At 41.7% G+C, this 10,998-nt stretch overlaps 1 protein-coding gene across 7 annotated transcripts in view; it reads left to right on the top strand.

The window, feature by feature from the left end:
- The window catches only part of NSD3 (nuclear receptor binding SET domain protein 3), a 170,540-nt gene that overhangs the window by 139,644 nt on the left and 19,898 nt on the right, over window positions 1-10,998 (top strand). For all 7 annotated transcript variants that reach the window (XM_056570934.1, XM_056570939.1, XM_056570938.1 and 4 more), the window contains 3 exons: window positions 1,060-1,201; window positions 3,034-3,140; window positions 8,481-8,685. In XM_056570934.1, coding sequence (XP_056426909.1) covers window positions 1,060-1,201; window positions 3,034-3,140; window positions 8,481-8,685 — 454 coding nt within the window. The remainder of the gene's footprint in view (window positions 1-1,059; window positions 1,202-3,033; window positions 3,141-8,480; window positions 8,686-10,998) is intronic.

The following is a 10,998-nucleotide window of genomic DNA, read 5'->3' as shown; positions in this document are numbered from 1 at the left end:
GTCACAAAGCCTCAGTGTACAAGGCCCGCTTGTCCTCACTGCACAGAGCCCTGTTTGTACTCTGTGTACTGATCCCTGCTTGTCCTCAGTGCACAGAGCCCCGCTTATCCACAGTGTACAGAGCCCCGCTTGTCCTCAGTGTACAGAGCCCCGCTTGTCCTCAGTGTACAGAGCCCTGCTTGTCCTCAGTGTACAGAGCCCCGCTTGTCCTCAGTGTACAGAGCCCCGCTTGTCCTCAGTGTACAGAGCCCCGCTTGTCCTCAGTGTACAGAGCCCCGCTTGTCCTCAGTGTACAGAGCCCCGCTTGTCCTCAGTGTACAGAGCCCCGCTTGTCCTCAGTGTACAGAGCCCCGCTTGTCCTCAGTGTACAGAGCCCCGCTTGTCCTCAGTGTACAGAGCCCCGCTTGTCCTCAGTGTACAGAGCCCCGCTTGTCCTCAGTGTACAGAGCCCCGCTTGTCCTCAGTGTACAGAGCCCCGCTTGTCCTCAGTGTACAGAGCCCCGCTTGTCCTCAGTGTACAGAGCCCCGCTTGTCCTCAGTGTACAGAGCCCCGCTTGTCCTCAGTGTACAGAGCCCCGCTTGTCCTCAGTGTACAGAGCCCTGCTTGTCCTCAGTGTACAGAGCCCCGCTTGTCCACCCTCACTTCCTGTATTTGGTCTCCTCATAGAGACACACAGACAATAGCTGCAGGAACAAAAATATACATATTTTTTAACCAATGTATATTACAAATATACTTATAATGTTATTATCTACATTATATAAAACGTTTTTACAAATGAGAGGTACACTTTAAAGTCTTACTATCATTAATAAAAATGAAAAACATGTCGTAGAGGCATATCAAAATTTTTTATCAAAACAAACGGGGGGCGGGGGGAGATGTCTTCAGCATCCAGACCCCCGCCTATTAAAATTTTTGACGTGTTTTCTATTTAAATGTTTTTTTGTTTTTGTTTTTTTTAATCAGCCTTTAAAGAGCCTTTCTGTATTTATTGGCATTAACTTTGTAAAAAAAATGTTCTCAATAACATATTGAATGTGATTCTTTCATTTCAGGATCGCATCATAGATGCCGGCCCTAAAGGGAACTACTCACGGTTCATGAACCACAGCTGTAATCCAAACTGTGAAACACAGAAGTGGACAGTAAATGGAGACATCCGGGTTGGGCTGTTTGCCCTTTGTGACATACCTCAAGGTGCAACTCTCCTTAATCTCTAAACATTCTTTATGCTCATAACCCATACCTTTAGTTTATTCACTTGGCCTTTTCAGCCATTTAATATGATCCACTTGTAAACCTCTTAGGCTAGGTTCAGACTACGGAATTTCCGCCGGAATTTTCGCTTTGAAATTTCCGGCAGAAATTCCACTTACTATAATGCATAGTGTAGTGAATGGTTTTCCGTTCACAAATTCACACTTTGGAATTTGTGAAGCGGAAAATCCGGATGAAAAATCTGCTAGAAAATTTCCGCCTGAAGAAAGGGGTTGCTCTTTCTTCAGGCGGAAATCCTAGCGGAACACATAGCAGTCTATAGGAGACTGCAGTGTCCGCGCGGTCCTAGCGCCGACTAATTCAGTCGGTGCAGGCACAACTTGGAATCTCCGGGCGGAAATTTTCTGCCCGGAGATTCCGTAGTCTGAACCTAGCCTTAGTCTTTATCTGTAGAGCAAACTTGACCATCAATAATGTCATGTGATCACAGCAGCCTCTGCGGGTGTGTAGACACACATTTCTGCTTTTGCTACTTGCAGTTTTATTGACATGTGTGGACACTGCATATCTTGAACTTTTCTTTTAAAGGAGATATGCAGCCAAAAGTGGTATAAAAAAAACTACTTAAAGGGGTACTCTGGTGGAAAACATTTTTCTTTTAAATCAAGTGGTGCCAGAAAGTTAAACAGATTTGTAAATTACTCCTATTAAAAAATCGTTATCCTTCCAGTACTTATGAGCTGCTGTATACTACAGGGGAAGTTGTTTTCTTTTTGAATTTCCTTTCTGCCTGACCACAGTGCTCTCTGCTGACACCTCTGTCCATTTTAGGAACTGTCCAGAGCAGGAGAAAATAACCATAGCAAACCTCTCCTACTATGGACAGTTCTTAACATGGACAGAGGTGTCAGTGGAGAGCACTGTGGTCAGACAGAAAGGAAATCCAAAAAGAAAAGAACTTCCTCTGTAGTATACAGCAGCTGATAAGTACTGGAAGGATTAAGATTTTTAAATAGAAGTAATTTATAAATCTGTTTAACTTTCTGGCACTAGTTGATTTAAAAGAAAATATTTTCCAGTGGAGAACCCCTTTAAATAAGTGATATATATATATATATATATATATATATATATATAAGCTCATTATGACTCCACAAGGCATTTCAGCTGGTTTGTATAAAAATCAGACCCCCATAAACAGCCTTTGAAAATCAGTCAAAAAAAAACTTCACACACTGGGCTTGTTTCCTGTGTGAGCTGCAGGGAGGGGCTGCTGTGAGAGTGACCAGGGAGGGTCCCTGATTGCCCTCCAGCCAATCAGGGACACTCAAACATGGCACTCTCGGAGCTGGGGAGAAGGGAGTGAGGACGCTAGTCATCAGTGTGATAAGATCTTCTGGACTTCCTGCCTGGAGAGAAACAGGGTATGTGCTCAGCAAATATTACATTTCACATTGCAAAGTTATATAACTTTATCATTTTAATTTATTCTGTGTAACACTTTCAGGGACTTGAATTTTAAAGCATTTTTGTGCAAAAAAAAAAAAAAAATCACAACAGAAAAGCTACACAGATGCACTTCATGCAATGTTGTGTCAAGTGCCAAGTGTTTCAAAAACTTATTTGGGTTATAGAGTTAATTTATATATGGCAAAAGTGTGAAATTTGTCCCAGGTGCGAAATGTCTAGAAACCCTCTAGCTGTAAACACATCTACCCTCTGGGACTCTCCTGTGCTTACCTTATGTCCCTAATCTTTTAGTGTTTTAACTGGGTATTCGCTCTTTCTCTCTATATTTTGTATATCTCTAGAAACGGAGTTAACATTTAACTACAACCTTGACTGTTTGGGGAATGGCCGGACAGAATGTCATTGCGGGGCTGAAAACTGCAGCGGCTTCTTGGGGGTACGACCTAAAGTAAGTGGACCTACCTGTTTCTATAAAGCTGATGGATTTTATAGAAACTTTTTTTTAGATGGTTGTGACCAGACAACTTTTTAAGCGTCATACAGCAGAGCTCTTTGCAAGGAGACTGTATGTTTCCTTTGGTTAGAGACCTCTCCAGCTGCCGCTGGGACCCCCCCGCCCCCCCCCCCGATCTCAGGGCTGGCACTGCAACATTTTGAACTCGGAAGCTAGGAGCTTCCGTGACGTCACGCCACTCCCCCTCCATTCATGTCTATGGGAGGGGGCATGACGGCTAGTACATAGCCATCCCTCTTCCTCCCATAGACATGAATAGAGGAGGCGTGATGGCTGTGGCTGTGAACCAGATTATAATTTTTTTTGCCAATTTCATGCACACTTACCATCACACGTCCTACAGCACAATTTGTTTCATTCCAGCACAGCTGTATCTATGTGGTCACATGATCAACAGCCTGACCCACCGAAAATCACATTGCCCAAAGGGAAACAGTCATCAGGGTCATCCGCTTTAAAATGTTGGTACATATGTGTAGTGTGGGTGACACTGATGATAATTATACTTACCTATCCCCAGTCTGTAATCCCGTTCACCCGTTATCCTCCTCGTTCGGGCAGCAGACTTGGTGCACAGGCGGCACTCCAGGAGCACGTTGACACCATCGCTGCTGGTTCTTTGCTGGGTCCAGCTGCGAGCAGGCTTAGGGAAGCAGCATTGGTGACGTCAGAGGGCTCCTGAAGGCTGCCGCTCAAATTAGGACTTTGCGTTTCTACTGCAAGTGCATTAGTTTTATAGCAATTTTGAAAAACCACAACAAAAACATGGTCATAATGCAGTGAAAGAAAAATACAAAGTGTTGTACATGTACTAGCCTGAGGCCTTTAAAGCTTCATAAAAAAACACCTCAGCAGTGGTTATAGGTAAAATCACTTTCTCCTCATTGCAATTTTTCTCTTAAAATACGCACTTTTAATAATAAACACCTCAACTGCACATGATGGGAACTGACCCCAACCCTTTAGGGTCTATTCACACGGCAGAATTTACACTTGCGGAATTCCGCCTCAAATTAAAGCCCATAGACTTCTATGGGATTCCGCACTCCCATTCACACTTCAGAATTTCCGCTTGCGGAAATTCAGAAGTGTGAATGGGAGTGCGGAATCCCATAGAAGTCTATGGGCTTTCATTTATGGCGGAATTCCGCAAGTGGAAATTCTGCCGTGTGCGTATATACCCTAAGTCTCCCCTGCTAGTTGCTGGTTTCTAGCTAGGGTATTAGGTCACCTGGCTCTCTCTACAAAGTCAGAGGATTCATGGGAAATATAGGCAGCAATACGAAATTATTTCAGTGATTCTTTGTGCAATCAGTATAACTGAAATCTCATGCCTGCCACATCAGCTAAAACAGGAATGCAGAAGGCATTCACAAGAACCTTTACATGATCCTCTAATTGCCTTCTATGCTGCACTTTAAAAGCAAAAAAAAAGCTCTAATGTTTTTTTCATTGCTGAGTTAATGGACTTATTTGGGCTTTATGGGGGGGGCACCATTGTGGGGTTTATAACATACCATAGCACATATGAACTGAGAAAGAAAGGTGTCTACAGTTCTCCACTGCTAAATCCAATCACCCAAACACGGAAACGCCGGCAGCGCTTCCAGGCCCAATAGAGTAGCACGACAAGAAGAGATGTCCAGCGCAGTATGTAGGATGAAACAGGAGCTCTTTATTACGGATCACATGGGTATACACACTAACAATAGCCAACGCGTTTTGGATCAAACTGAACCCTTAATCATGGCATAGATTAAAGGTTCAGTTTGATCCGAAACACGTTGGCTATTGTTCCTGTGTATATCAATGTGATCCGTAACATAGAGTTCCTGTTTCATCCCTACATACTGCGCTGGACATCTCTTCTTGTCGTAATACCATAGCACATATGTCTTCAAGAAGCTTAAAGGGGTATTCCGGGCAAAAACATTTTATCCCCTATCCAAAGGAAAGGGGAAAAGATGTCAGATCTCCCTGCAGCACCCGCCTTCTATGCGAGGACTGCGTCTCTAGTTTCGGAAACCTCCCGGTTTCCGGGACTGGGGACGTGACGTCACGCCACGCCCCCTCCATTCCTGTCTATGGGAGGGGGCGTGACGGCCGTCACGCCCCCTCCCATAGACAGGAATGGAGGGGGTGTGGTGTGACGTCACGTCCCCAGTCCCGGAAACCCGGAGGTTTCCGAAACTGGAGATTGAGCACCCTCATAGAATGCGGGTGCTGCAGGGAGATCGCATGGGGTCTCAGCAGCGGGCCCCCCGCGATCAGACATCTTATCCCCTATACTTTGGAGAGGGGATAAAATGTTTTTGCCCGGAATACCCCTTTAATAGGGTCTTAGGAAGCATCCTGACCCAAACGTTTTATTTCAGTTTCTTTACTGATTCCACCTCATTAAATGAGGAGATGCTATGCACGCACCCTTGCAATCTTCTATCACTCCAGACAGGCACATATCGGGAAGTCTGAGCATTAGAATAAAGTACAAAATGTTGGTCATAAGACAATGCAGAGTCAATAGAAACAACAAATACAACTGTGCAAACAATAGAAAGAAAACAAAAACCTGTTAGACAAGTGCTCCCACATGACACCTCACCACAGCCGTATTTACGTCACTACACAACAGGTCAGATCGGGCAAATTTGGTGGGGAAAAGGTCAACAGTTACAACATAAGTGAACTACAGGGGGGGGGGGGGTTCTGCTCCAATGTATCATTCTAGACATCCCAGATCTTTGGAAAAAAAACGTGTGGTCAATGATACAGGAATTCTTAGCAAGGAGGAGAGGAAGGATCGCGCATCATTCCAAAAGGAGCAGTACATACTTTACCACAGAAGCTGTGATCCATGCACGGTGTGTCCCACCTGCTATTATGTTGATGCCCTCCATTAAAGGGGTACTCCAGTGGAAAACATTTTTTTTTTTTTTTAAATCAACTGGTGCCAGAAAGTTAAACAGATTTGTAAATGACTTCTATTAAAAAATCTTTACCCTTCCAGTACTTATTAGCAGCTGTATGCTACAGAGAATTTTTTTTTTGTCTTGTCCACAGTGCTCTCTGCTGACACCTGATGCCCGAAACAGGAACTATCCAGAGCAGAAGAAAATTCCTTTAGCAAACCTATGCTGCTCTGGACAATTCCTGACACAGAGAGCACTGTGGACAAGACAAAAAAAGAAATTAAAAAATAATAGAATTTCCTCTGTAGCATGCAGCTGCGATTGAGATTTTTAAATAGAAGTCATTTACAAATCTGTTCAACTTTCTGGCACCAGTTAATAAAAAAAAAAAAAAAAAAAAAGTTTTCCACCGGAGTACCCCTTTAACCCTCCAGATGCCCTGCTCAATACTAATCAGAGCATCTAAAGTATCTGCAGGGCTTGGGGTGGAACTCATCGGACCACCCGTAGCAGGTTTGCTGGGGTCTGATGAGTAAAGATGGCCCTCAGATCCCGGTCTGGGGGACAGTTTGCTTCCATGCTCATGATCGGTGGGGGTCCCACTGTGGGTTGGAGACCATTAACTTTTAGAAAACCCCTCTATATAATACACTGCAATACATCTTTATTGTAGTGTATTATGCCTTCCAGTGTAAAACTTTCTGTGTATGGCAGGCATGAAGCCATTGTTAGGCCCTCAGCTGACTTTGTAACCCATCGGAACCCCATGATGTTTTTGCAGAAGCACTGATGAGGTGACTAACCATATTGTCTAAATGTTTTGATTCGCTACAGCATCTAAAGGTTTAAAGTCTGAAATAGGGTTAATCTCTGATCCCAGTTAATAGAACGGGGTGTTAGTAGTATGGCTCAGTCACATCCAGATCAAACCACACCCAGATGTGGCAGCCAATGGCCACATGATTCTGCCAGTAATCCTGGCAATCTCGTCTACCATTGGCCACCACAGCATTAGAGTAATGGCTTGCATTAAAGGGGTACTCTGGTGGAAACATTTCGTTTTTTAAATCAACTGGTGCCAGAAAGTTAAACAGATTTGTAAATCACTTCTATTAAAAAATCTTAATCCTTCCAGTACTTATTAGCTGCTGTATGCTACAGAGGAAATGCTTTTCTTTTTGAATTTATTTTTGTCTGACCACAGTGTTCTCTGCTGACATCTCTGTCCATTTTAGGAACTGTCCAGGGCAGCATATGTTTGCTATGGGGATTTTCTCCTGCTCTGGATAGTTCTTGACATGGACAGAGGTGTCAGCAGAGAGCACTGTTGTCAGACAAAAAGGAAATTCAAAAAGAAAAGAACTTCCTCTGTAGTATACAGGAGCTGATAAGTACTGGAAGAATTCCGATTTTTTTATAGAAGTAATTTACAAATCTTGTAAGTTCCTGACAGCCGCTCCTAGTCTCCCTGTTTGGAGCTGCTCCCCCTCCCTGCACTCGGGTGTTTTTGTCTTATGCTTTTTCATGGATATCTGAAGAATCCAATAAAGCGAATCATTTGATACGGCTTGGTGAGTGTGGACATTTTTCTATCTTTGTTCTACTATAATTTACAAATCTGCTTAACTTTCTGAAGCCAGTTGATTTATATATATATAACTTTCTGAAGCCAGTTGATTTATATATATATATATAACTTTCTGAAGCCAGTTGATTTATATATATATATATATATAACTTTCTGAAGCCAGTTGATTTATATATATATATATATATATATATATATATATATATATATCAACTGGCTTCAGAAAGTTATATATATATATATATATATATATATATATATATAAATCAACTGGCTTCAGAAAGTTAAACAGATTTGTAAATTACTTCTATAAAAAATCTTAATCCTTTCAGTACTTATGAGCTGCTGAAGTTGAGTTGTTCTTTTCTGTCTAAGTGCTCTCTGATGACACGTGTCTCGGGAACTGTCCAGAGTAGAAGCAAATCCCCATAGCAAACCTCTTCTACTCTGTGCAGTTCCCGAGACAAGCAGAGATGTCAGCAGAGAGCACTGTAGCCAGACAGAAAAGAACAACTCAACTTCAGCAGCTGCTGCAACATAATAGTATGTAAGTCAGGAAAGGGTTAAACCAGGTGAGCTCTCCGAACACAAGTAACAATCTAGTTTTTACCACCACCCCTCCCCGCAATATATTATATATTCGTAGAGGATTTGTGACGCATTTGCAAAAGGTGAATGCACATTGTACATTGTGGAGTATTTGTTTTTCCATGATGATCCTAAAATGCAACATTTCAGGGTTCACTGACTTTCCTCCCTCTTTTGTTGACTCTGCAGACAGCTTGTGCGACAGCAAATGAAGAAAAGGCCAAAAATGCTCGTCTGAAGGCAAAAAAACGGAAGATCAAAACCGAGCAGAAGCAGATGCATGAAGATTTCTGTTTCCGCTGTGGAGATGGAGGAGAACTGGTGATGTGTGATAAGAGAGACTGTCCAAAAGCTTATCACCTCCTCTGCCTTAACCTGACACAGCCGCCCTATGGTAATACGCCTATTATGTGTCACATCCTATGTGCTGTGGTAGGCCGGTAGAGGCTCAGTCCACATTAAAGGGGTACTCCCGTGGAAAACTTAATTTTTTTTGGTGCCAGAAAGTTAAACAGATTTGTAAATTACTTCTATTAAAAAAAAATCTTAATCCTTACAGTACTTATTAGCGGCTGTATACTACAGAGGAAATTCTTTTCTTTTTGGAACACAGAGCTCTCTGCTGACATCAAGACCACAGTGCTCTCTGCTGACATCTCTGTCCATTTTAAGGACTGTCCAGAGTAGGAGAAAATCCCCATAGAAAACATATGCTGCTCTAGACAGTTCCTAAAATGGGCAGAGATGTCAGCAGAGAGCACTGTGCTCATGATGTCAGCAGACAGCTCTGTGTTTCAAATGGAAAATAATTTCCACTGTAGTATTCAGCAGCTAATAAGTACAGGAAGAATTAAGATTTTTTAATAGAAGTCATTTACAAATCTGTTTAACTTTCTGGCACCAGTTGATTTAAAAAAAAAAAAAAAAAAGTTTTTCACCGGAGTACCCATTTAACATACCGTAAGGCTATGTTAATGTGTAAAATGTCTACCTGGAAAACACAGGTAAACAATTTTGCAAATTTGCTTGTTTCGGCTGTGCTAGGACTTTTCAGAAATAGACGGTATTGTATTTCCGAGAGGAATCCGCAGAAACATTAAACAGCTTTAACCCCTTAAGGACACAGCCCATTTTCACCTCTAGGACGCAGCCCTTTTTTGCACATCTGACCACTGTCACTTTAAACATTAATAACTCTGGAATGCTTTTACTTATCAATCTGATTCCGAGATTGTTTTTTCGTGACATATTCTACTTTAACATAGTGGTAGATTTTTGTGGTAACTTGCATCCTTTCTTGGTGAAAAATCCCAAAATTTGATGAAAAAATTGAAAATTTTGCATTTTTCTAACTTTGAAGCTCTCTGTTTGTAAGGAAAATGGATATTCCAAATATTTTTTTTTCGGATTCACATACACAATATGTCTACTTTATATTTTCATCATAAAATTGATGAGTTTTTACTTTTGGAAGACACCAGAGGGCTTCAAAGTTCAGCAGCAATTTTACAATTTTTCACAAAATTTTCAAACTCGCTATTTTTCATGGACCAGTTCAGGTTTGAAGTGGATTTGAAGGGTCTTCATATTAGAAATACCCCATAAAAGACCCCATTATAAAAACTACACCCCCCAAAGTATTCAAAATGACATTCAGTAAGCGTTTTAACCCTTTAGGTGTTTCACAGGAAAAGCAGCAAAGTGAAGGAGAAAATTCAAAATCTTCATTTTTTACACTTGCATGTTCTTGTAGACCCAATTTTTAATTTTTACAAGGGGTAAAAGGATAAAATTTATACTTGAATTTGTAGCCCAATTTCTCTCGAGTAAGCACATACCTCATATGTCTATGTAAATTGTTCGGCGGGCGCAGTAGAGGGCTCAGAAGCGAAGGAGCTACAAGGGGATTTTGGAGAGTACGTTTTTCTGAAATGGTTTTTTGGGGGCATGTTGCATTTAGGAAGCCCCTATGGTGCCAAAACAGCAAAAAAAAAAAAACATGGCATACCATTTTGGAAACTAGACCCCTTGAGGAACGTAACAAGGAATTAAGTGAGCCTTAATACCCCACAGGTGTTTCATGACTTTTGCATATGTAAAAAAAAAAAAAAAAAAATTTTCACTAAAATGTGTGTTTCCCCCCAAATTTCACATTTTTGCAAGGGTTAATAGCAGAAAATACCCCCCAAAATTTGTAACCCCATCTCTTCTGAGTATGGAGGTACCCCATAAGTTGACCTGAAGTGCATTACGGGCGAACTACAATGCTCAGAAGAGAAGGAGTCATATTTGGCTTTTTGAGAGCAAATTTTGCTCGGGGGGCATGTCGCATTTAGGAAGCCCCTATGGTGCCAGGACAGCAAAAAAAAACGACATGGCATACCATTTTGGAAACTAGACTCCTTGAGGAACGTAACAAGGGATAAAGTGAACCTTAATACCCCACAGGTGTTTCACGACTTTTGCATATGTAAAAAAAATAATTTTTTTTTTACCAAAAATGCTTGGTTTAGCAAAAATTTTACATTTTTAAAAAAGGTAATAGCAGAAAATACCCCCCAAAATTTGAAGCCCAATTTCTCCCGATTCAGAAAACACCCAATATGGGGATGAAAAGTGCTCTGCTGGCGCACTACAGGTCTCAGAAGAGAAGGAGTCACATTTGGCTTTTTGGAAGCAAATTTTGCTCTGGGGGCATGCCGCATTT

Source organism: Hyla sarda, chromosome 4 (assembly GCF_029499605.1).
Source record: "Hyla sarda isolate aHylSar1 chromosome 4, aHylSar1.hap1, whole genome shotgun sequence".
Classification (NCBI taxonomy): Eukaryota; Metazoa; Chordata; class Amphibia; order Anura; family Hylidae; genus Hyla; species Hyla sarda.
This window is presented reverse-complemented; position numbering and strand designations above follow the sequence as displayed.